The sequence below is a fragment of the Dipodomys merriami genome, unplaced genomic scaffold (assembly GCF_024711535.1).
Source record: "Dipodomys merriami isolate MVZ:Mamm:240054 unplaced genomic scaffold, mDipMer1.0.p SCAF_33, whole genome shotgun sequence".
Taxonomy (NCBI): domain Eukaryota; kingdom Metazoa; phylum Chordata; class Mammalia; order Rodentia; family Heteromyidae; genus Dipodomys; species Dipodomys merriami.
Window position 1 is genome coordinate 7,840,879 of NW_027204826.1, and position 27,175 is coordinate 7,868,053.

At 41.8% G+C, this 27,175-nt stretch overlaps 1 protein-coding gene across 3 annotated transcripts in view; it reads left to right on the forward strand.

The window, feature by feature from the left end:
• Nucleotides 1-26,920, forward strand: part of Gabrb3 (gamma-aminobutyric acid type A receptor subunit beta3) — a 220,717-nt gene extending 193,797 nt beyond the window's left edge. For all 3 annotated transcript variants that reach the window (XM_070043069.1, XM_070043071.1, XM_070043070.1), the window contains exons 7-9: nt 6,575-6,727; nt 15,022-15,266; nt 22,198-26,920. In XM_070043069.1, coding sequence (XP_069899170.1) covers nt 6,575-6,727; nt 15,022-15,266; nt 22,198-22,539 — 740 coding nt within the window. In that variant the 3' untranslated portion in view covers nt 22,540-26,920. The remainder of the gene's footprint in view (nt 1-6,574; nt 6,728-15,021; nt 15,267-22,197) is intronic.
• The last annotated feature ends 255 nt before the right edge of the window (nt 26,921-27,175 follow it).

Below are 27,175 nucleotides of genomic sequence, written 5' to 3' on the forward strand. Positions count from 1 at the left end.
ATACGTATATATACACACACATATATATGTGTGTGTGTGTGTGTGTGTATATATATATATATATATATATATATATATTCTGACTGTTTTTTTGCATTTAGCATGACACTTTTAAGGTTCCCAAGTTGAGATCTTCATCCTTCATTTCTTTTTTTTATTGCTGTGTAAAATGCTCTTTTATATGAACATACCACATTTTGTGAATTCATTTCTCAGCAAAACATTAGAGTTGTTACATTTCCATTCTTCCATTGATTTTTTTAGGGGGTGGGGCTATTAGGTACAAGACAACTGTGAACATCTATCTGTGTACCTGCTTTAGTGCAGATGTATGTTTTCATTATCTCAGAAAGTGAACTCATTTACTTAGAACTGGACTTGCTGGGTCAGAGAAATATATTTAACCCTCTGAGGAACTGTTTTGTAAAATGATGGCACCATTTATGTTCCTCCCATGGTATATGAGGGATGTAATTTTTCCCATCTTCATCAACACTTATTTAAAAAAAGGAAATTTCAGCCATCCTAGCGGATATAAGATTGTGTCCTGTGGTGGTTTTTGATTGATGTTTTTCTACTGAGCAATGATGTTACGCATTTTTCCACATAGCTATTACTCATTTGTCTATCTTCGAAGACATATCTATTCAAAGCCTTCTTCTACGTTAAACAATTTGGTTATCTCATTGCATTCATTTATTTTGGTGCTGATGTTGAGGCTGAACTTGGGGCCTGGGGACTGGCCTTTAGCTATTTCACTCAAGGCTGGCACTCTACCACTTGAGCCACAGCTCTACCTCTGCCTTTGTTTCATTAATGGTTCATTGGAGTTATGGAATCTCATGGACTTTCCTGCCTAGACTAGCTTTGAAACAAGATTTTTAGATCTTATCCTCCTGAGCAACTGGGATGAAAGACCTTATCCTGCTGAGTAACTACGATGAAAGGTGTGAACCTCGGATTTTGGTCTCTATTGAGTTTTTGTGTATGGGTTTTTGTGTGTTATTTTTCATAAGTATCCTTTATATGTTCTTCATCAGCCATGTGGCTTCTGTATATCCCTTCTAAATCCATGGGTTGTCTTTTTTTACTTTCTTGATGGTATCCTTTGCAATAGTATGGTTTTCAATTTGGGGTAGATTTTAATTTCACTTTTTCTTCTATCACCATTGGGTTGCTGCCCTGATTTTATTCACAGGGCGGCACAGGTTCTGAGCAGGTTGGTCAGCTTCCTCAACCAAGTTCGGACGTTGGATTGTCCAAAGACCCCTGTTCTTTCCTGTAATATTTTACTGCAGAAATTTAGAAAGACCCTAGAGAGAATCAGGCATGATTTGAGATAGTTAAGGGTTTTTTTTGTGGTGGTACTGGTGGTTGTTTTGTGCCAGTCCTGGGGCTAGAACTCAGGGTCTGGCTACTGTCCCTAAGCTTTTTTGCTCAAGGCTAGTGCTCTACTATTTAAACCACAACTCCACTTCTGCTTTTTTGGTGCTTCATTGGAGATAGGAGTCTCATGGACTTTCTTGCCTGGGCTGGCTTCCAACTTCGATCTTCAGATCTCAGCCTACTGGGGAGCTAAGATTACAGGCCTGAGATACAAGCATCTTGCTTGAGATGGGTTCTTTAACTCCAATTCTGTATTTCCTCCTTCTTCTCCACTTCATACATTTCCTTTCCTTCATAGACTTGTTCAACCTACAAGAAGATGACTAGTAATGAGAGCGAGAAATGATACAAACTTTCTCTTTCTGAGTCGGGCTTTTACTTCATAGCCCAGGCTGGTCTCAAAATCTTGCTCCTCCTGCTTCAGCCTCTTCGAAGGTGCTGGGATTACAGGCGTGCCCCATCATGCCTAGCTAAGAACACTGTTTTTAATTGTATTATGAAGTGAAAGGGGGATTGCAAAGGAATAAAATAGCATGGTCAAGGACTGGTGAGCAGTGCTTAGAACTTTTCTAAGGGAAAAGACCTCAATGCTGTCTTGACAGGGAAGTGGCACCGATTTTCATGGGCAGGATCTTTAGCCCTTGCTAAAACATCAGTTGGCTGTAACCCAGGGGCTCTTATTACTGTCAGGGTATTTTATATGCACATTTTAAAATGAGTTCTTCAAAATATATATGTCTTAATGCCTAGAAAGTGATATAAATTTGGGCTGGATTAAGATCCTTGTTTTTAACAGAATGTTCTGGGCATCTGGGGAGAAAAGGATGGAGATTAGCATCTTGGAGAGATGGCCCTGACTTGGAATGATGCACTCCTGTGTGTTCAGAGTCTGGGCTCCTGCTTATTGGCTCTGTGTTTCCTGGGGGCGGGGCCACAGCATTGGCACAGCAGCCCTGGGGATCCTGTGCATTTCTGTCTGTTTGAAAGCCTCAGCTGCTGCCTTGGAAGGGGACATCTTCATCTCACTGACACTTCATGTTTTTTTAAATTTTACATGATTGGCTTCTAAGCTATGTTCCCCCCCCCCCCAAATAGCTATAGTCCCAATTCTGGAATCTCACCTTGCCAATCAATGTAAGGACTTGATCTGAGAAGGTCTCCTCCCTCTCCCTCCCCTCGAAAGGATCCTGTGCATCTGTGAGTACCTCAGTCTACCAGCACGAAGTCTTTTCCTCCATCACTAAACCATCACGTGGCCTGGAAAGTACTGGAGGCCACAGCATGGCACGTAGATCAGCGATAACAATGCCGTGTGTGTATGAGACTGCCTTAGGAGACCTGTAGGAGACTCTTAGAAGGGGCCCTGGAGCTGGCTGACCCCTCCCCTCCCTCCCAGATGACTCATTTTCTATCTTTGTGGCCTGCTGAACTCGCTCGGAGTGGGATCTGCACAGGGTGGAGAGGGCCAATGCTCAGGTCTAATATTTTGGTTGGCTCGAAGTCATGTCACTTTTAACAAATGGATGATAATTGGCAAGGCAGATACACACACAAATAGCAGAGTCCCTTTAAGTCTAGACTTGGTATCGGTGCCTATCTTAGCAAATTTCCAGAGATCCATGTTCATAATCAGATCAGTATTCCCTTCCTGAAGTTTCCTAGTGATCTTTCCTAAATGCTTGACTACGTCATCACATGATGATCTCCCCACTTCAGAGGAGATTATTCCAGTACAAACCGAAATGGACACCATGTTCATGAAGAATGGCTGACAGGGTTAGGAAACTCACAAGTGGAATAGACTGGGTGGAAGATGACAGGACAGCGAGTGTTCATGTTGTGCTTTTGGAGTGTAGGGATAGAACAGAGGGCCAAGGGCCTGGAGTAAGGGCAGGCCTGTGACTAGGGCCCTGCATAGTTCACCATGACAGTGCTCAGCCTTTACTGAGAATACATCATAGAGCAACAGAGCTGTGCTCAATTTATGCCTGGGATTGGGCATCTTTATTCTATTAATGATGCTTGAACAATTAGTTGTTTGAGGGAGAAAAAACAATGTGTGTTTTTTACCTCATGTCAAACCCTAAAATCACTCACAATCCTTAACATAGATTTCTGGACAGATTTGTATTGTGGACTTACCTATTATTTAAAAAAATTAATTAAATGAATAAATAAAGTTTTAAAAATCACAAGGAGAGCACTGTATAGTGGTGCACTCCTATAAACCCAGCTACTCAGGGGGCAGACAGGGGGACTGAGAATTCAAGGCCAGATTTGGTGACTCAATGAAATGTTGTCTCCAAAAAAAACTCTTTTTAAAAGTGGGGTTGTAACACTGGTAAAGCATTTTCAAGCACGCTTGGGTTAATTCTATTCTAGTGCTGAAAAAAAAAGTTAAATCACAGGAAAAAGTGAAATGAATATATGCAATGCATACAACAATTAAATATTTAAATGAAATGTCCTATATTCCTCACTCAAACTCATTTTTTTTTTTGGGTCCGGTCGTGGGGCCTGAACTCTGGGCCTGGGCACTGTCCCTCAGCTCTTCAGCTCAAGGCTAGTGCTCTACCACTTGAGCCACAGCGCCACTTCCGGCTTTTTTTTCTTTTTGCTTATGTGGTGCTGGGAATCGAACCCAGGGCCTCAGGCATGCAAGACAAGCGCTCTACCACTGAGCCAACTTCCCAGCCCTCAAACTCATTATTTTTGAAAACAAACAACAAGGAAAATGCTTGCAGACTAACTGAGCATGGGTGATAATTTTATAAAAGGGACAAAACTTAAAAAGATAAAAATAACAGCAGCAAAGAGAAATGGAGTCATTGTGAAATTATTCCTAAGATTCAATACAGAGGGCCAAAAATCATTCAAGAGGCTGGGTGCTGGTGGCTCATGCCTGTAATCCTAACTACTCAGGAGGCTGAGATCTGAGGATCACAGTTCAAAGCCAGCCCAGGCAGGAAAAGTCTGTGAGACTCTTATCTCCAATAAACCACCAGAAAACTGGAAGTGGCGCTGTGGCTCAAGTGTTAGAGTGCTAACCTTGAGCTAAAGAGCTGAGGGACAGCGCCCAGTCCCAGAGTTCAAGCCTCATGACCAACCAAAAAAAAAAAAATCATACAGGAAATATTCACTGAAAGATAAGGGTTGGGTATGTAATTCAGTGGTAGAGTCCTTGCTTAGAAATTGCTAGCAAGGTACACTTTTTTTTTCCTATGAAAATCAGTGAACACTAAGATAACTTACACAAATTGTCATAGTTCCCTGGGGAGGCTGTTGCTTTATAAACTTCAGATGGTGGCCATGTGCACCAGTATGTTCCTTTTGACAGATAAGTTGATATTACGAATAAAAGCCTTAAACGCTAGCTGTGCAATTCCTCATTTGGCATATTCTTCCTGAGGAAATATAGTCTAAATATAGCCGAAGATAGCTGCTCAAAGATATTCTTAAGACTACTATTTATAGTTTTATAAAAATGGAAATTACCTAAATCTAGAGCACGGAGGAATCCCTCTGCATAAACTATACATTTCATGGGTATGTATTTGATAGAAAATTGGGAAGGATTTAACACTGTGTTGACACATAATTGGTGACAACTTTGCAAATATTTATGTGATGTTGACAGCACGATGTATGCATTTAATCAGATTCTCTGGAAAGAAAGCCACACACACACACACACAGAGAGAGAGAGAGAGAGAGAGAGAGAGAGAGAGAGAGACAGAGAGAGAGAGAGAGAGAGAGAGAGAGAGAGAGAGAGAGAGAGAGAGAGAGAGAGAGGAAACAAGGTTCTGAAATGGCCAATCTTCACATGCTGGGTTTATTAGATTATTTGTTGTTCTCATTTATATAATTCTGGCTAAAATTGTGGTTGAGCATACAGCGGAAGTGGAGCTGGAGGTAAAAGTGAGCAGCTTCTACATAAAGAGAATCGGTACATGCATGAACAAGACTGCTAAAAAAAAAAAAAAAAGGGAATCCAGGGACAAACTCAGAAAGGAACATGAAATGGAGTCTGGAAATGGAATGGTGCATGTTTCTAAAGGAGTAGGAGAGTAGGAAGCCTGTCTGTTGTGGAGTAGAAGGAGATAAGGCAGACAAGATGTCCTGAGGCTGGGTGTGGGCAGTCCCAGGAAGTGAGTCACACACTGTGCCGGTGGAAGGGGAGGGCCACAGGAAGTGGGTGTTTAGAGCCAGAAGCCCTATGTGTTTTTATTGGCTGATCTGCCAGCAGTTCATTACAAGTTAGGAGGTAAGAAGCTGAGGGAGATTGGAGTTGATGTTGTGATCAGTTGAAATGGACAGGAAGGAAACAGATTCCATAGTGCCTGAATGCCAGAAAGACAAAGCAGAAGGCAACACAACAAACACTAAATTCAATACTCGGGCAGCATGCCAAGTGTGCAGGAATAATGGCAGGAACGGTAGGTGCTGATTGGAGCATTACCACTGCCTTTCAGCAGACTGGAAAATGGACAGCCAGGGGTGGTGGTACACCCCTGTAATCCCAGTACTTGAGCGACCGGGTCACTAACATGGCAAGTTCAAGGCCCCCCCTGGGCTGTGGAGATGCTGTTTTTAAAAACAAAAATGAACAGAGGCTTCTCTGAACTTCTTAATGCTTTCCCCACGAGTGGGTCAAAGCATCTCCGTGCACCCCAGTGCTGTCTCTAGGACTCCTCTCTTCCTCTCTGCCTCGATGTACCCTTGAACTGTGTCAGAGGGCCTATGTGGAATGTCTTCCAGCCTGTGCTTTGCGGTCCTCTGGGTGGGCTGAGGGATTGAGTGGTAAGGACGATTTTCCTCAGTAAAGTTTTGTACTGAGTCTCCTTAGTCTACAAAGGTTAAGAGGGAGCTAACAACCAAACAAAGAAAATAAAGGTATTCATCATTATTTTGTTTTCTCTACCAAACACTTTATTGTAGAGTTCTCCTAGGGGTCATTCACAGCTGAGCATTTATCTCTGGAATGGTACCTTCATCTTTTTAGAATCAGACTGAAACACTCTTCCTTCTATGTACTTCTGTAAAGATCACGAAGCTGACCAAAGCAAAAGCAAGCAGATACAGGGATGGCCTCTGTATCCAGGACTTGGCACAATCCTGCTGTCAATCAGGGAAAAGTCCAGGCCAGCTCCTGTCTGCCTGTGTAACACCCTGGTCTTGTTTCTCTTAGGTGCCTATCCTCGGCTCTCCCTGAGTTTTCGGTTGAAGAGGAACATTGGCTACTTCATCCTCCAGACTTACATGCCTTCCATACTGATTACCATTCTCTCCTGGGTGTCCTTCTGGATCAACTACGATGCCTCAGCCGCCAGAGTCGCCCTGGGTACGTGCTTGCTGCTCAGTGATTTCTAAGATGGAAAGTGACCATGTCATTACAGCATTAAGGGAATTGAAAAGCAAATAGTTCTACTCCAGTTTCTGGACATCATGACACCAGCTCTTGCCCATAGAGTCCCTTTTCTGTCTCAGGATGCTAATTTCATGCACGACTCCCTTGATGTGTTAATTTAATTATAAGGCTCCGATGTGAATTTTCATGCCTATGAAAGGGAGGGAAAAAATTTTATGCTTGTAGACTATTTGCCTAGTAAAACTATTTTTGACACTCATTTTGAAAACAAGGATTAACATCCTCCTGCCCAAAATTATTCCAGAGCCCAGAAAAAATTATTAATTGTGTGTTCTCCTTTTTTAAAAAAAAAGCTAGAAAAAAATTAGTCAAATATTACAGCCTATAATTGGAATTATACAATTTGTTGAGCATTAACATATGCAATTAATTCTAAGTCATTCCCCAGGGGTCTTAGTGATCCTGCTGACCATTGGCAATTATTAGATTACTAACTGGTGTACAATATATCTTATAGGTTCTGATATTGCTTCTAATATGTTAGTATTCGAAGAAGGCTCATAATCTCCAAAACATTCTCAGCTATAATGAAATTTCATTGACCAAATAATTATTTGAACATATTTTTGTAGAAGTACTGAGCCTGATGAGCTATTATCAGGACCTTCTCTGTTTGGCTAGGATTGAATTTAATTCCTGACAGTGAAATTAGCAGTGGAACTTATATAAACTGATAGAAAGAAATGATCAGCACACATCCTGGAAGGTTAGGCTGCACAAAGTCAGAACTTCCCGTGCCAGTCACCCCCTTCCTGCCCTCCTTTCTTGTGTACCCAACTTTCCCTAGACTGAAGGCTGATTTCCATTGCAATGGTAAGAGAAATTTCTATGTGAACGCATGGGTTGGATCCACAATTCTGGAACTTTAACATCTTCGTTCAAGATTTGGTTATTTCCCAGCTATACTGTAGCTTGAGGGAAAAAAATTCAGGCAGCTATTCCTAAAGATGAATTTTAAAAAGCACATAAGGCTGAGAATGACCACTGGTTTGTCTTTCTAATGAATTCAATAAGCAAAATTCTCTCTCCCTCTCCGTCTCCTTATTCTCTGTCTTGTGTGCCAGTCCTAGGGCTTGGACTCGGGGTCTGAACACTGTCTGTGAGCTTTTATGCTCAAGGTTAATGCTCTACTACTTGGACCACAGCTTCACTTCCAGTTTTGGGGTGTTTAATTGAAGACAAGAGTCTCATGAACTTTCCGGCCTGGGCTGGCTTCGAAACATGATCCTCATATCTCAGCCTACTGAGTAGCTAGGACTACAGGCATGAGCCACTGGTGCCTGGCCAAAAATTCTCTTCTAAAACATATCAAGATGTAAAACCATTATCCCCTCTCCTATTATGCAGGCTTGGTGGCTTCTGTTTCTGATAGAACTGGCTTTCTCTTTCTTGCACTCTTTTCTTTTGATTGTGTAGACACAGATCCAGATTTTGTAGAGCTTTTTAGCTTACAAAGCTGCAAGTGCTGTCTTTCAGATAAGTAGTATGAAAATAGGAAATCACTGGGCCCATGCTGGAGCCTGGAGAAAGCCTTCATAGCCCAGAGAGCTGTAGCCAAAACTTCAAGAGCTTCTGAACGTGGAAAATGTGTCCCTGTGGCCCTCAGTACAGAAGCATGTGCACCCCAGGGCTGGAATGATCTGGCATCACAACTACCACAAATTCTGTGCCTCCTCCATTGAAAACTTCCTCTTTCACGATGCAAAGTGCGTTCAAGCAAACCCAACCTCACTATATATATATATATATATATATATATATATATATATAGTATATGTTATATAGTATATGTTATCTATAATATATGTATATATAGTTTATTCTATATTGTATATAGAATATAATATATGTTCTATAGGATACTATAAGATCGAATATATAATGTTATTATATATTAATATATAGAATATAGTACATGATAATATATTATAAATATTAATATACTATTAATATGTTACAAATTCTATTATGTATAGAATACATAATTATATATAACATCCAATAAGAGTATACTATATATACCATTATACTACATATACTAGTATTATATATATTATATACTAATATATATTATACACATAAAGGTCTTATCCCCACAGCATCATTATTATTGTTTATCTCAGGCTCACATCTCAGTGGCTTTGTTAGCTCAAGCTTTCCCCTGGAAGGCTGTTGGGTTCAGAGACCTGGGAAGCAGGTGTGAGGTCACAAGGGAGGCACTATATATAAGTCCCAGGTAAAGGAACTTTCTAGCAGACAGCCCTGGGGTCTGCCTCTTGGGAAGTCCCCTTGTCTCTGCTGTCAGAGTCTCAGCAGGATGCTTATGCCCTCCGGTCAATATGAGATCTATCTCTGAGTCTGAGTTAGCTGGGTATTGGGAAATCTCTGCGGTACTAACTCATTGATCAAGTAGAAATATTTATAAGGTCATGAATGTATTCATAAGGTGCTGAATATGGAAAGTATGGCAACAGGAACCTTCAAGATGAGGCCGAAACCTTTCCAGTCCATATGAGCCCCAGTCCTCGGCTTGGGCCAGGGATGTGACGGTACATTCTGCAGAAGACCACTGTGCAAAGACAGGGGAATGAGGCAGAATACCCTGGGTAATGGGTGGTAAGCTACTTGATGCCAGAAGAATGATTTCAGCACAGGTAGTCTCTATCCGGGGCCTTCCCCATTACCTCATCCAAATACAATCAATCTTCCCAGTGTCCCTTGTTGCAGCTTGGGCTATCTGTGGCCTATTGGGGTCCAGAAGTGTTTAATGGAAAACTCCAGAAACACACAATTCATGTTGTAAATAATCTTTCTTACAAACTGTTATTCTAACTGTTCTGGTTTAGTTATTGATGATAATCTCTCAATGTAGGTAGTCTAGAAATTAAACATGATCACAGGTATCTGTGTACAGGGGCAAAAAAACAACAAGCAGAATTCAGTGTTATCTATGACTACAGGCATTTGCTATGGGTTTCGGATATAGTTCTGTAGATGCTGGAGACTCCTTCCTAAATTTTCAATATGTACTGCATAGAAATTATTCAGTCCACTTGCATTGTAAGAATCAAACATGTATTTAAAAAGAGAAAGACAAAAAAGCAAACAGTATTGTTAGGTATTATTAAGTATTATTATTGAGTAATAAGTATTGTTATTGAGTAATAATAATAATATTGGGCTGGGAATGTGGCTTAGTGGTACAGTGCTTGCTTAGCATGCATGAAGCCCTGGGTTTGATTCAAGGCCAGAAGTGGTTTTGTGGCTTAACTAGTAGAGTGCTAGCCTTGGGCAAAAGAAGCTCAGGGACAGTGCCCTGGCACTAAGTTTAAAGCCCCAGAACTGGCAAAAAAATATTATTATTAACTATTATTAATGAGTTTTGGTAATTAGTAATAATAATAAGAACTATTATTAATACTAGTGCTCTCCAGGAAGATATGGCTGTGGGTAGAAGGGCTTTGATTAGAGACATAATCCTGTCTCCTTTCGTCCCCAAACTTTTCATGATTATGGCCTGAGAAAGACTCTGAAGACTGTCTGTACATGTCTCAGAGAGTTGCACTGTGGTAACTACACCTCCTTTCAAAAAGAGGTCCTGATAGTGCAGCGTCTACAGAGACTTACCACCACACTTCACAGAGTTAACGTCGTAAACATCAGCACACAGAGGAGCCTAGAGTTGAGGGAGGAGAGTAGACTGGTTATGCTGGATTTCTACTGTGCTCATCCGCTCAAGAGGTATCAGAATGTTACACCTCTCCTGCTCAGGGGCCACTGAGCTATCAGAGATGCCAGCCACCCAACCACAAAGTGGGGCACTGAATTTTGTGGTCATCTTCAAAACCATCCCTAGAAAATAATGGTAATGATGATGATAATAACAACATCATATATAATAATATAATAACTTGAGGGGTCAGCTGGGGTTGGGAGAGATGGAGAAGGATGATGGAAAGGGGTGACACTGATCAAGATGCGTTGTCCTCACAAACTGACGTGTTGAATTGAAACCCCTTTGTACAGCTCCTTAAAGATCCTTCTTTAAAAAACACTATAGAGTGAAAGCATATACGGCTATCATCTAAACTACATTATTTGGATCAATCAGAAGGAAAAGGAAGATTTTTTTTTACTTCATGATCATCTTTCTATCTGCAGATTTTTGAAAAAGAAATTATTTCATTACCATAATCTCCATGAAAAAAATAAGTGAAAGCTTATAATTAGTCAGAAATTATAGCAGTCTGGTAAGAATACAAGAACATAACAGGCACAACCACCCAGCAACCTCTTATATCCCAGTGAGAAGTCCACTTAGAAGTTCAAAGTTAAGGACAGAGAATCTAATGGCTTCAATTCAAGGCCTGGTTGCTGTCCCTAAGCTCTTTGGCTGGAGGCTGGCACTTTATGACTTTGAGCCACAGCTTCACTTCCAGTTTTCTGGTGATTTATTGGATATAAGAATCTCATGGACTTTCCTGCCTAAGCTAACTTGGAACCGTGATCCTCAGATCTCAGTCTCTTGAGTAGCTAGGATGACAGGCATAAGCCGCCAGCACTGGCAACTGCTCTCTATTTATTAGCACATCACTGATGGCTTTAGATGTAATCTTTAGACTTCTCAAGGTAGTAGATTAAGGCTGCAATGGGCTGTGGGTCTGAGCCATGTGACTCCACATGTGAGCTGTGTGCTTCCAAAAGGGTCCCGGAAAGGAATTGAAATGGCAGGAAGAATACACAAATGCATGTGAGCTAAGAGCTCATATCGATCGACCCAATCGGAAAGACTAGAGTCCTATGGGAGACCATTTTTTCCCTTGCTATGACACTCTACCAAGGCTGGGTGAGGTATAAAGAAAAGAGGGTGATGTACCTCACAGTTCTGTAAAGATTAAGAGCATGGCACCAACAGCTGCTTGGCTCTGATGGAAGTCTATGGTAGAAGGCAATGTGTATGTGTGAGAGAGACAGAGACTGATAATCAGACCAAATGGAGATCCCAACCATAATCTAGGTCACTCACACCACACAAAGAACAGGTGACATCCTCATCCTCACGTTTTCAGCTCAATTCTTATGGTTGTCCACGGAGGCCTGTTATACCCAGGCCCGTTCAAGTCAACCAGCTTGGAGAGGTGAAGAAATGAGCAGAGCAAAAGCAAAGCGTTTGGGCTCCACAAATCCACTTGGAAAGGAGAAAGATAGTAGTGGCAGCAACTTTGCAAAAAAAAAAAAAAAAGGTTTGAATAATGGCAAGAATGCCTAATTTGGTAGCATTTGCATGGTGTTTTCCCATTTATTTGTAAACTGTAATTATCCCATTGCCATGTTCAAATTTTAAAAAGTCCCCAGGTGCACATGAATGTGATGTTAAAGGAGACGCTTAAAATACTCCAGCATCTTAGATTTCCATCCACTCTATAAGCAATCGTGGTTTGCAGCTAGACATAAAAATAGGTTCTCTGGCTCTTCTGGTGCTTGGCTGTTAGTAGCAGTTCAGAGCTCGGGGGAGGAAGAGAGAGTGTGTTGGAGAAGAAACCTTGACTCTCTTCCCTCCCTCCCTCCTTTGGCTGCTCATCCCAGGCCAGCTGAGCCCTAGAGTCTTGAAATCCTCCCTGGGGGACACACAGTGTCAGGAAGCGTGCGTCTGAGGGTGGGTAGAGGTCAAGAGAAGTGTAAACTGAAATGTTTAATGAACATTGAGCAAGGAGGGCATGAATAAAGTAGCCTGACTGTCCTCCAGAACTTCCTTGGGAGTGCTGGCCTGAGTGCTTCCCAGAGTCCATTTCACATTCGTTTCTTGAAATGAGAGTTTAGGGGGCTGGGAAGGTGGCTCAGTGGTAGAGTGCTTGCCTTGCATGCATGAGGCCCTGGGTTTGACTCCTCAGCACAACATAAGCAGAAAAAGCCGGAAGGGGTTCTGTGGCTCAAGTGGTAGAGTGCTAGCCTTGAGCTGAAGAGCTGAAGGATAGCACCTAGGCCCAGAGTTCAAGCCCCACAACAGCAAGCAAGCAAGGAAGGAAGGAAGGAAGGAAGGAAGGAAGGAAGGAAGGAAGGAAGGAAGGAAGGAAGGAAGGAAGGAAGGAAGGAAGGGCAGTTTAGAAAGCTCTTCTGCCTTTTCCCAAATTCGGGGACATCTGAGGATGAGTAGGAAAGGGGCTGGCATGCTTCTTGAATGTGTGTGTGTGTGAGAGAGAGAGAGAGAGAGAGAGAGAGAGAGAGAGAGAGAGAGAGAGAGAGAGAGAGAGAGAGAGAGAGAGAGAGAGAGAGAGAGAGAGAGAGAGAGAGAGTAGTCCTGGGCTTGAGCTCAGGACCTGGGCTCTATCCTTGCACTTTTTGTTTTTCTTTTGCTCACGGCTAGCCCTCTCCCAGTTTGAGCCATAGCTCTACTTCTGCCCTTTTTTGCTGGTTAGTTGGAATAAAAGTATCTCATAGACTTTCCTGCCTGGGATTGGCTTCAAACTGTGATCCTCAGACCTCAGTCTCCTGAGTCAACTGGGTTGGACTGCAAGCTTAGAGTCTCCAAGGCAATACATGAGCTGTTGCGTTTCCTCTCCCACTAAGAACTAAGAGACCCACATGCTTTCTGCAGACATAGCTTCGCACATTCCAACAAACCAAGCGACCCTTGTTCACCATGGCCTCAAATTACCCAGTGCAGAATCTTTGTATGGAAAGAAATTGTGGGACAAATGGGGTGTGTGTGGCAGGGGGTGGGGAGGGTCCTTGTGTGGTTTTAAGGACTCAACTGAGCTTTACTTGGGAGGTAGTGAGGTTATTCGCATAGTATTATATAAGAAATTCAACAAAATGACAAAAAAAAACAAATGATCTGCTCACTGGCCCCAGAATGCAGTGCAGTTCAATCCAAGGGAAAGCATTGCTTCACCACAGGTATTTCCTGACTGTCTTCCTCACTGAGGGGAGAAAAACAAAAATCTCTCTGCAAGGTGATCTTCCCAGACCCAGACATCCTGTCCCCCTATACCATTTAAAACACCATGGCTGCCATCCATGAGCTTCTACTCTGCCTGGTAGAAGAAATGACTTTTCTTCTCTTTTCTTTTGATGAGGGCCAGGGATATCTCAAGGATCTTTTTCCTTCATGGCTCCACTTCTCCAGCTTGTTGTACATAGGCTCTCCATGAACCTCTGGAGTCACAATGACAGACGTGAAAATGCATAATTGTCTCAGCACGGCAAAATTTCCTCCTGCATGGAAGGGTGTGACCTCAGCCAAAAATCGGGCCAGCAAGCCAGGCTGCTCCAATATATATCCCTACTCCAGCAGGCCCCGCCCCCCCCCTCTGCTCCAATTGGTTGAGCTCAGGCTCCCCACTTGCTCATGATTGGCTAGTTTGAAGAAGGTAAAGGTGTATTTACATAAAGTCGTTTTGAAATAAGATTAACATTACACAAATAATTTCAACATGCACCCCACAACCCTCTGCTATTTCTTGAACAATGTGAGGCTTGTGGTAATTCCATCTTGAAAAGTAATCAGTTTAAGACAAGAACTTTCAAAAGATGCTCTCTTATCCTAAAAGCAGTTTCTTTTCTCCTTAAGAAAAGCTAAGCCACCAGGCCAAAGTAAGAACTTTTCAATAACACATTGTGATAGGAAAGACAGTTTTTTTCTCATATGCTGTAGACCACCTCAAATCTGCAGCTTTGCATCTAGATAACTTAGTACCTCCCATTAAATTCTGGGCTTCTTTAGATTCCTTTCCCAGTGATGGGGTTTGAACTCAGAGCCTGGGCACTGTGCCTGATCTCTTTATGCTCAAGGGTAGCACTCTAACACTTTGAGCCATAGCTTCACCTCCTGTTTTCTGGTGGCTCACTGGACTTTTCTTGCCCCAAGGCTGGCTTTGAACCACGAACCTCAGATCTCAGCTTCCTGAGTAGTTAGGATGATAGGTGTAAGCCACTGCCACCTGGCTAGATTTCTTTCATAGTTACAAGGAGTATGAACTATCTAGCTGCCTTGTGTGTGTTTCTCTCCCACCCAGTCTCTAAACTCCATTTCCTCTGCTGGTAGAAAGACGATGTGGAGGAAGATTGAGGTGCTGTGCTCTCATGGGCTGAGTTGCTCAGAGAACTGTTGCATCTTAGTGCTTGAAGCCGGATACAGCAGGAGGGTGAAGAATGCAAAGACAGGCAGTGGAGTCACCAGGCTCAACCACTCCCCTTTTCTCTCCTAGGGATCACCACCGTGTTGACCATGACCACCATCAACACCCACCTTCGAGAGACTCTGCCCAAAATCCCCTACGTCAAAGCCATCGACATGTACCTGATGGGCTGCTTCGTCTTCGTGTTCCTGGCCCTCCTGGAGTACGCCTTTGTCAACTACATCTTCTTTGGAAGAGGCCCTCAGAGGCAGAAGAAACTGGCAGAGAAGACGGCCAAGGCGAAGAACGACCGCTCTAAGAGTGAAGGCAATCGGGTAAGGCCCTCCATGGCCTGGACCCCACTCTGCTTTTGCCAAGTATCAGTCACCTTGTCACCTGCATGGCCTGTCAACTGACTGGCGTTTGTTGGGAGAGAGTTGGGGGGTGGGGTGGGGGATTGCTGATGATAATCTAAACGATGATATTCTAAAATATTGCTGTGCAAAGCTGAGAGGCTTCCTTCGAGCCTAAAATGAATGGGGTGTGTGATTTCAGAACTAATAATTCATACTTCCTTATGTCTGAACATGACAGGCATAAGGAAGCCTATGAATTCATTAGCTCCGGGATTTGAACCCAAGGTCTTGTATTTGCTAGGCAAACATTTTTAGTTGAGTCCCATTCCTAGCCCTTTTGACATTTTATTCTTGGGATAAAAATCTCCCTACCTTCCCCCCATGGAACCTGTTGGCCTTCCAGTCCTCTGCCTTCATAGTAGCTGGGATTATGGGAGTTGCATCTTCATACCTGGTAATAAGGAAGACTTTTGTTCCCAAATGAATGAATAATCCTTTAGTTGTAGAGTTGCCCATTTCGATCCCTTAAGCCTGCTGTCATTCTAAGCAAGGAAGAGTAGGCACACACGTCACCCGGTCTGCCTTGCTGCTTGCTGGCTGCTAGCCATCACCCTGTGGGCAAAATCCAAAGTGGGAAGATATGAGCAAGCCGGGTAGGTGTGTAGTCAGGAGAACTGATCTGGGGGCCCTCATCTCTCCTGTGGGTGCTCTAGACGGTCACAGGTTGTACGTGTGCCTTTTGGGTTTGGTTTTGTAATTTAGTTTGTTATTATTATTTTGATGTTCAAATAGTTGTACAGTGGGGTTTCGACTCAACAAGCCAATCTGGGAGTACCGTGTGCCTTGATCAGTGTTGTCACCATAACCCTTCTTCTTCCTCTCTCCTAACCCCACCCATCCCCTGTATTTTCCTGGCTCCATTTTCACATAGGGACCTTGATTATTATGACTATGATCGTCCACCCTTATCCTTTCCATTTATCTACTCTTCTGCCCTTGAACTCAGCCCCCTGTCACACTTCAGATTCCAGTTTCATTTTCTTAAGAGAGTTGTTGAAAGGAGTTGATATATTCAGAATCCTGTATAAACCGTACTTGAATATACTCAGTGCATGTATGCAGATGATCCTGGGCTTGGTTACCTACATATTTGTAAGTTAGATCTAACTTCCATATAAACATGTGACCCTTTCTTAACAACAAAGAAAAAAAGGAAGTGGTGGCTCACACCTATATTCCTACCTACTCAGGAGGCTGGGATCTGAGGATCCTGGTTCGAAGCTAGATTAGGCAGGGAAGTTGGTGAGACTTTTATCTCCAGTTAATCATCCCTAAACTAGAAAGGGTGCTGTGGCTCAAGTAGGAGAGCACTAGCCTTGAACAAAAGAAAAAGCACAGGTACAGCACCCAGGCCCTGGGTTCAGGCTCCAGGACCAGCATACCCCCCCCCAAAAAAGAAAAAAAGTTCTTGTTAAATCTACTTACTTCCAATCCCGAGGAGCGCTGTCTTTGCTGTTACCCATGCCATTCCTGCCATGCGTCTTCCCTGAACAGGGAAACCATATCTCCTTGGACAACCCCTGTGTCCAAGGCAACCGAGTCTTCAGCACCCACAAATGGATGCAGGCAGACATGTTTAAATGAATGTGTACATGGCGCCCTTCTATTCAGCAAAGTGTGACTCAAACTGGTCAGAAAAATCAGAACTCTGCTAATAAAACCACGCTTTCCACAAGCAAAATAATCTTAAATTTTCATACTTGGGGAATAGACTCGGGGCCATACTGTTACATTTCTAAGGAGGCCCGTGTCCTGCTATAAATACACAATATGCCTTGGCCGGGTTGTTTCCATGGAAACTGGAATTCATCACATCATTACTGTTTCCATGACAGAGGCACTCAAACACACGCGCGTGCATGCGCGCACACACACACACACACACACACACACACACACACACACACGGACTATTGTGTTTTTCCAGACTTATTTCTTATGTATTTAAACAAATCATAAATTTTATTTCTTTTCTTCTAAATGAGACTCTTGAGAGGAAATTGTTGGGCTACAGAAGTACCTTTCTGAGTGAGACACATACAATTTAAAACAAAACTGAGAAAAATCCTGGTATCATACACCAAGACAATTAGCAGGATGCACAGAGAATATGTTATAAATTGGATCTGGAGTAGATTTTTTTTAACTTGATTCAGGAATCCATTTTTATAGTTTCTTTACCCAAAAACTTTGCTTCTCACTTTGTCTAGCAGGTCTAATGAAGCTTTCACATGTTCACATTGTTCAAATGCTAGAACTATGGATCAGTGATTTATATCAGAAAATAACCCAAAAATGCATGTATTCAGATTAAGAAATATAAACATCAAAAAAGTGTTCCTCACTTAAGAATTTAGGATTTGTTTATTTGGTGCTAGTACTGTGGCTTGAACTCAGATCTTCCTGTTGTCCTTTAGGTTTTTATTGTTGTTTTTGTTTAAAGCTAATGCTTTACTACTTGCACCATACTTTTCATTTCTGGATTTCTGTTGATTAATTGGAGATAAAGAGTCTCATGGACTTTGGACCATAACCCTCAGATCTCAGCCTCTTGAATAGCTAGGATTACAGGTTTGGACTTCTAGTGCCCAGTTTAGGAACAATTTTTAAATAGAACTTAACCTCCCAAAGAGTTTACATCAAGTAACAGAAATACAAGGGAAGAGAAAAAAATCACAAATTTTATACCAAACAGAATGGCACTGTATACACACACAACAAATTTAACAGTCCTTAACAAATAATATTTACTTGTTAATTTTAGTGATAACATTGTGTGTGTGTGTGTGTGTGTGTGCATGCACGCGCACACACACACACATACACACACACGCACGCCAACCTGGGACTTGAATTCAGAGAATGGTTGTTGTCCATGAGGTTTTTATCTCAAGACTAGCACCACTCCACTTGAAACACAGCTTCACTTCTGGCTTTTTGATGGTTAATTGGACACAAGAGTCTCACAAACTTTCCAACCTGGGCTGGTTTCAAACTGTAATCCTCAGATCTCAGCCTCCTGAGTAACTAGGATTACAGGTGTGAACTATGAATATGTATACTTAGTAAAGAACAAGATTCCACCCCTGGCATGATAAATCCTTTCATTTTCTTCTGAAGGTAAAATTTTACTTAAGTAGAAGCTGGAAGGTCAGTAAAGAATGAAATATCCACTCTGTGCCAGTCTGGTGATATATTGTAGGATAAAGGTCAAATCCCTCTGCAGTATATTGTAGATGGGGTGGTTTTAGTTTTTGAAGGATGGCACCTGTCAAGGCTATAGAGTTGGAAGAAAAACTACATCAAAATCAGTAATTCTAATTATAGTAGATATGAGATAGGCCCTTCAAAATAATGAGTATTCATGAAATCATTTAAAAATCGCAAGTCATCTGTCAGTCTATAAAGGGCATTTCGGCTTTCTATTTCATCCACAAGCACTCTTTATATTTTAAGACTTACATTCTAAACAGTAAAAAAACAAACAAACCAAAGTTCGCATCTCTTTTGGAAATATTTATTTAAAATATTTTGTTTCTAAGATTTAACCGATTTAATAACCTTTTCATCCTCCCAGAAGAAAAAAAATCTCTTAGTAATTTTGGGGTGAATTTTCTACATAGTGGTTCATATTTTATAAATGAAATCCATGTCAAAGTAAAATTATAAGTCAAACCGTCCAACTAGCAGGGCACCAGTGTAGCTCATGCCTAGAATCTTAACTCCTTAGGAGCCTGAGACATGGAAGATCAAAGTTTGAAGCCAGTTAGAACAGCAAAGTCCATGAGACTCTGTTTCCAAAAGCAGCAAAAAGCTAGCCTGTAGAGGCTTTGTTCTAGTGGTAAGAATACCACCTGTGAGCAAGAAAGCTGAGCGAGTACAAGATCCTGAGTTCTGGTGGTCAAACTATTTTACACTAAGATCTTTTTTTTTGTTTATTTGTTTTTGTTGTTTATGGGGCTTGAATTCAGGGCAATGGGTTCTGTCCTTGAGCATTTTCCACTCCAGGCTAGTGCTCTACCACTTTGAGCCACCACACCACTTCCGATTTTCTGTTGGTTGATTGGAGATGAGTCTCATGGACTTTCCTTCTGAGGCTGGCTTCGAACCATGATCCTCAGATCTCAGCCTCCTGAGTAGCTAGGATTATAAGTGTGAGTCCAACTTACGCTAAGATCTTAATGCAACATGTGTGCACTTGAGTTCCTTCGCACACTAGAAACTAGTATTATCTGAATACTTACTTCCGTGAAAAGTGTTCACCCACTCTGAAATGGAATATGTCAAATTGCATTGGTTCTTCAGCCTGCCTTCAGACACCCTGTGACCTGACACAGCTCTCAGGGAATCATAAATGTCCACAGCACCCAAAAGCCCTGTACCTTTTGCATACTGTTGGTGGCATTCATTCAAAAACAGCTTTTGACCTCCCTCCAGCTATGCTTCCTTCACTGGAGTTCAGAGACACTCACCGAGATTCCCACTTTCATGAGGTTCATCCCCCAAACTGATCATGGTAGCTACAAGGTATTTGGGAAAACAGAAAATCCATTCACACCAAGTTGTTACTCAAGCTTGAAAACTCAACGTTCAATTGGCCTCATTTCTTGGGTCTCCTCTTGGCTGCATTCCCCAAATCACCCTATGTGATTGGTTTTTCCCTCTGCCTTCCCATTCTCCTATCTCCTTTACCTAGATGTCACTACTTTTGGGGTCCATGTGTTCTCCTTCAAGACTAAGGCAGATGCCCTTCCAGGGCCTTTTCCTTACGCTTCTTCCTCCTCCTTGTTTACATCTTGCATTTGATCACTCCCTGCTTCCAAGAGTTGACAGAAAAGGGACCTTCTCTGAGCTTGCGAGTTGGCAGATGGCTCACACTCCATGTGCATCCATCAATCTTAGCCACCAGGTAGCATCCACTTTCTTGTTCTGCTGAGATCTTTGTACAAAAGCCTGAGTGGATCCTAGATGCCGGCAGTTCTGCCTGAGTGCCCGCCATGCTGGAGTTTGGAGCCATCTTATCTGGGGTCCTTGCCCCTGCTCTGTTCCACGTGGGCCTCTTCCTTTTCCCAGTAATGTGTCAAGATCCCTGTCTGTCCACTTTGCTAGATCCTCTTCTACATGAATGCCTTTTATGACCTCAAAGGGCATTCCAAAGTTGGGAAGATTCAAATTGCTATATGGATAAAGTATTCCTTCACAAAATGACCAGGAGGTCTTGGAGAAAGCCATAGACCTGTAGCTTACTGCAACAGAAAGGATAGGCTTGCAGAGACAGAGAAAGGACAGAGACACAGCCTTCAGACACAGTTGTAGAAGGCAGAAGGGAATACATAGAACGTGCTAGAAGGAATGCCCAATGGATGGTGAAATGGGCCCCGGGGCCATGGTTGCTCCTAGAAAATAGCTACAGTCTCATCCTAGAGAAAGACGCTACCCGGAACCCCCAGATCCAGGGGGTTCTGTGGATAATTCCATGGAAATGAACTGTCCACAGACCATTTATGATTTGAAGCTGTGTAAAGCACAGCACAAAATGTTAGCATTTTTGCTGGGTGCCCTGGCTCACAGCTGTAATCCTAGCTATTCAGGAGGCTGAGATCTGAGGTTTGTAGTTCGAAGCTAGCCCAGGCAGGAAAGTCCATGAGACTCTTATCTCCAGTGAACTACTCAGAAAAAGCCAGAATTGGCACTGTGGCTCAAGTGGTATAGTGCTCTCCTTGAACACAAAGAGGCTCAGGGACACCATCTAGGCCCTGAGTTCAAGCCCCAAGAGCAGCAGAAAAAAATTATAAAGTTTTACATATCCTTTTATAAAGTTGACTCTGGTTATTTTAAATACAGCTTTTATAAAAAAAAAAAAAAGAAGAAGAAGAAGAAGAAGAAGAAGCTTCCTGCCAGGATTGGAAGAGGAGACACTACTTGAGTGTGTGCGCAGTTGGGGAGTGGGGGTCGAGGGGTCTTTAGTCTATTAAAATCATCAGCAATATCCTCTGATCACAGAACCATTCATTGTCTTCTCCATCGTGATTTGATAAGTGTTTCAGCACCAGAAAAGAGACAAGCCAACTAAGGTGTTGTCCCTGACAGTATAGAATAATCACATCTTATTGTAGAAGGTCCCTAGTACACCCGGAAACCATGATTAGTACTGAAGGCTAGTCTTAATGTGCTTTCCAAATACACACACACACACACACACACACACACACACACACACACACACACACACACACACACACACACACACAGAAGTTTAATTTACAGCTGAAGCACAGGAAGAGATTAACGAAAAGAAATCATACTGTGACTATACTAACATGCTCTAATAAAAGCAATGGAACTATGATTGCTCTCTCAAAATACTTTGGGTATCATATCCATCTTCTTTCTCTAAGGATGATGTTAAACCTATACAATGCTCATAGGACGTGAGCCAAGCTAGGCTAGTGATGTTGACTTTCCAGTACTATTTCGGATTACTGAAATAATGGAAGGCTGTCGTAATGAGAAATAGCTAGAACTTAGCATCGTCAGTAGTGTCGGAGCTTTAATTTTCTCTTCAGTAAGGCCTTGTGTCTTGTCATGTGGAATTTCAGTTTTCCTACCAGTTCCCCTTTCCTTGAGAGACTCTTTAAACCAAGGAAATAATATCTCTAAAGCTGCAGCTAAATCTTCCCAAGACTTTTTTTTCTTTCTCCTTTCAATAAAATGAGATACTGGGTTGGATAGATTTCCTTATGACGGGCCCTCCTTCTGTCTCGGATTTGCATATGGAAATGAGATCTCTGGACATGCGCATTGTCTCACCAGAGTACCTTTTCTTCCACCACCACCCCATCCCTATTAGGTGGACGCCCATGGGAATATCCTGTTAACATCACTGGAGGTTCACAACGAAGTGAATGAGGTCGCTGGCGGAGTGGGTGACACCAGGAATTCAGCAATATCCTTTGACAACTCAGGAATCCAGTACAGGAAACAGAGCATGCCCAGGGAAGGGCATGGGAGGTACCTGGGAGACAGGAGCGCCCAGCACAAGAAGACACACTTACGGAGAAGGTCTTCGCAGCTCAAAATCAAAATCCCTGATCTCACCGATGTGAATGCCATTGACAGATGGTCCCGGATCGTGTTTCCATTCACGTTTTCTCTCTTCAACTTAGTTTACTGGCTGTACTACGTTAACTGAGTGACTGTACTTGATTTTTCAAAGACTTCATTTAACACTGAGTGAAATATTACCCCCTGCCTGTCAAGTTTTTATACCTGTACACACACACACACACACACACACACATACGCAGACACACACACATATATACATACGCAATTGTATATATATGTGAACTTTCTCAGCATATATATAAAATACACGTGTATATGAGAATGTATGTGTATATGTTTATACACGCGGGTCTGGAGACTCGTGTGTATGTGAAACAAATACACATACATATAAAACATTTTGCAGCTAAGGACAATTTAACACGGGATTGCGTATTAAAGAAAGTCATAGTTTTTCTCTTTTTCTTTTTTTTTTCTAATTGAAAGGGACAAGTATCTAAATATTTCTACCTTGAGAATGAGGGCGTGAAACAACCATCCCATCCCAGAAGTGTGTCTTTTCTTAATCCTAAGTTAGACGTTTTAGTTTTGAAAACAAAATAATACTAGAACGAAACTTCTCGGTTTGATGTTCCGAAATTCATACAGTGGTCTTTGCTAGTTTCAAAAGAGTCACGCCAACTTCATACCCTCCTCTTTTTTGCTGACCAAAAGGCTGGTTGGCTTTTACTGGTACTGGATTAGACTCTTTCCATAATGGTTTAGCACACACGTACCTGTGGTTTTAAGCATAGATAGAGCCCACATTGGTGTGTGAAACTCCATGAGGAGTGAATGGCACCCCACTGTAAGTACTTTTCAGTATTGGTATGTCCAGGGGGCGGGGATTTTGTTCAATGGAGTGGACCCAGCTTAACTGTCCTGTGGGAACGTTCAATCACTGGAAAAGCGCTCTAGGCCTGCCTATGTCTCAGGTTCTTTGTTATCCTAAGGTAAAACCATCAAGAGGATGAATCCCCAGCCCCCCTACCCCTTGCAGTTATGTTCTCATTCTTACAACATTGTATGTTAAGATGAAAATATATATATATATTTACATAATATGCCTACACATGTATATTTACCGAGATTTCTGTTTTCTTATGCTTGCTCTCATGGCAGCATGCAAATGTCATATTTCTTTGGGTTATGTGATGTAACCGCTTTCTGTTATCTAGAAACTAAGCCGGAATCTACAGCACTTCTAAATGTTCGCTTTCAGAGACTAAGCAACATCCTCATGCCTTTTCTTTCTGTACCTAACATCTCCATAAGCACAGCTGAGTTAACTCCTAGATCGACTAGAATTCTGCAGGAACATGATCCGACACACACCACACATCACCCAGACACCCCAAGACCCTACTGAGGCAAAGGAAGGCGACCGGAACACAAACACAAGTCACTTTGGCTTCCTTCTGCTTCACAGCCTCATGTTATTTGGACTTTTTAAAGCTCGTTAGAAACAAGACAAGGTGCACTGGTTTCATAGATGCAACCTTAACTTACTATTTAGATGAGATCTTTCTAAAGAAAAAAAAAGATGATATATTTTTTGTAAACAATATTTCTATCACAGGCATCCATAAAACTGAAAATGACTACAGTTGTGCAAACAGTGTCACAGTGAAGTGAAGCCTTTGGGAGATGAAATTTAAAAAAAAAAAAAAAAAAAGCAAAATGTGCAGGAAAGTATCGCTAAATGAACGCTTTCCCTCACTCCCTCCACCCCCCCCCAAAAAAAGTGCCACATTTGTTTTACCCTTTTTGTTCTGTCTAAAAACAAAAGACCAGAGTCCGGTCTGGCACTCAAAAGGGGCTAGCACCAGCTTTCTTTACATAAACAAAGGCACTATACTCCCCAAGGATGGGCATGGTGGTAATAATGTTCATGAGCTGACTACTAGATTTTTCTTTCGTGGCCATAACCAGGTTACATTAGTGGTGGTCTGTGACAATTCAGAATCCACCAGCTGATAAATCAAAGTCCCTGCCCCCCTCTTCCCCCCAAAAAAAATCTTCTGCAAGAGGCAATCACCAATTTGTCTATGTTTGTTTCCCTCTTTTTCATTCTTACCCTTCATTAACGTCTTCTACCAACTGATGTTCTCTGGGTTTATTTTGATTCAGAGATGAGTTCTTGGTTCTTGGCTATTTCTTTTCCCCTCTGGCATGTAACAGTTTCAACCGATTGGGAAAAAACCTTGTAAGTGGCCTTATCTTTGTTCAAATGTTAAACACAAAAGACATTTATGAAGACCTTATCCCTTTCAATACTTCAGGTATGTGGTTGTTTATTTTTTCCTTCCGGTATCCAGTAAATCACGGTATGAGCTCCACCGAGACATGGACTCCAATACTGCAAATGAATGTGGACAAAGCAGTATATGATTTATACACTTCAGAACTGTGACATTAATACTTTGTGCAAGAATGGAAGTGATTCAAACCATCTTGATGCATAGTTGAGGAATCCCAAATATCAAAGGCAGAGACCCTCCCCCTCTCCCCCATGGGGCTCAAAGTTAAGCAGTCTACTTCCCAAGGGTTTTTTGGATATAAATTTGCATGGTATAGTCATAATAGCTTTTGAGCTTTTTATATGCATTTGGCACCAAGATTGGGATCCACAACTTTGTAGACACTGCGATGACGTTATAACATAATAGCTAAACTATAAATAGTGTTTGTAACTTACATGCACATACACACACAAATACACGACATATATTCTGTAAAAAAAAAAAAAAAAAAAAAAACCAAACCAAACACAACTTTGTAAGATCCTTGGGTATGTATTTGCTTTTTTTTCCATTTCAGAAGAAAAAAAATCCATTTTCTTCTAATAAAGTTATTTTCTAGCTTCTCCATTTTTAAAAGTTGTGAGAAGTAGTGAGAAGTGAACTCCAGCTGGGTTAATGGAGGAGAATAGAATCTGATTCTCCTCTCTGTTCCAAATAGCCTCTTGGCATTTCACAGTGGTGATATCTTAAGCCAGTGAGCAAGCTGTGCTGTGGTATTTTGAACCCAGACCTCTGACATTCATACGAGGTGACTGTCACCCATAACCCACACTTTCTTGAGTAAGGAGAGAAATGTTTAATTGGGGATCTAATGAGATTTCTTTCTCAACAACTCAAAAGTAATAAACCGCTCATTTTCTCAGTAGTCTTGTCTTTCCCAGCATGCTTCATGGTGGATGGGAGGGGGTGCTTGGGGGGAATCTCAAAATGTACAGAACAGTCTTGTGAATCACAGTTTGTGATGACCCCCCTATTCAGAAACCCCTGAAATGGTTCAAGATCCCTCCTGCCTATAAATCTCTACAGAGAAAGACTCATCAAGCTGGAGTCATCTTGAAAATAAATAACATTCAAGACTGACTGTTTATAGAGGATTCGCTGTCTATACCATAAGACATTCATATTTTCCCCCCTGAATCTAAGTGAACTAAGAAAGTATTGTCATGAGAAAATGTTTCACATTAGGTTTTCAGTGGCGTGTCCATCTACAGTAGCGTGTGTGTATTGTTGTTTGTTGTTTTATTATTATTTTTTAAGGCCAGCACGGGGACTGGGAAGTCTACAGGTGCTCCCATGAAAAAGTTCCCTCCTGTCCCAAGGTGAAATGATGTTGTCACCAAGGAGACCGATCCTCTCAGAGGGTGATGCCAAACAAAGTTTGGGATTGGTTTTAAGGGAACAAGGCACATTTACAACTTTGTAGGTGTTCATGTTGGGCAGGACCCAAAGTTTTTTGTCTCACCATGGAATGTTCTAGAAAGAAATATGGCCAACTTCAAATCTCCTGGCTTTGAAAGTCCTTAAACCCTTTCATCATTCCTATGTTAACCCCTGCACCTGAGAAACATCCATGTTTCTGGCCATTTCTGAACCAACTGGTGAAACATTTTGTTAACTCTTGGGATCAATGGTGGCTTTTATTCAGTGAGCCAGCTGTAAGAGTAACATTGAATCTTGGGGCAAAACAAAACCAACCTGCCCAGGTGGACTAAGTTTTCCCAGGACACTAACTAGTGTGCCTCGGGTTGATTACCTCTTCTACTGCATTGAAAGGTGCCATGTTTTCCTGAAATACTAAATTCTCATCACCTGGGTCATCAGCAGCCACCCAGAGAGCGGCTCACACTATCAGGCCTCTCCCAGGGACACAGCCCCACGAACATGTCATTTGTGACTCATTTTTTTTTCCTTCTGTATTTCACAAGTCAGTGTTTCAAGGTAAGTACAGGATTATTCTAGTAGGAATAGGCAATTGCTGTCATGACCTATACCCATGTTGATTTCATTTCATTGTAAAGATAAATTTCAACTCGGTTTTGCTTAAGCACATTGGTGTATTTTTTTGGTATTATTTGACATGAAAAAAACAGCAAAATTGAGTGATAGATACAATATGAAACTTGTTGATGAATGAATTCAAATTTATTAAAAAAGGAGCTAACTGACTGAACTGTGGCGGCTGACTTTTGTTGTTTGTTGTTGCTCTTCCTTAGGATCAGTTGTTGACAGTGTGTGGTTATTTTTAATCTAATTATTATTGCTGCTCGTGCCTATTTGTATGGGGTTGAAAGTAAAACAAATGATCTCCAAACTACTACAGGCTAGTCGAACCATGACTTCTATTAAAAAAAAATTGTAATTTAGGCTAAACTTCAAAAGTCAAGAAGACACACAAAAGTCCAATTTGTGCTTATCTTT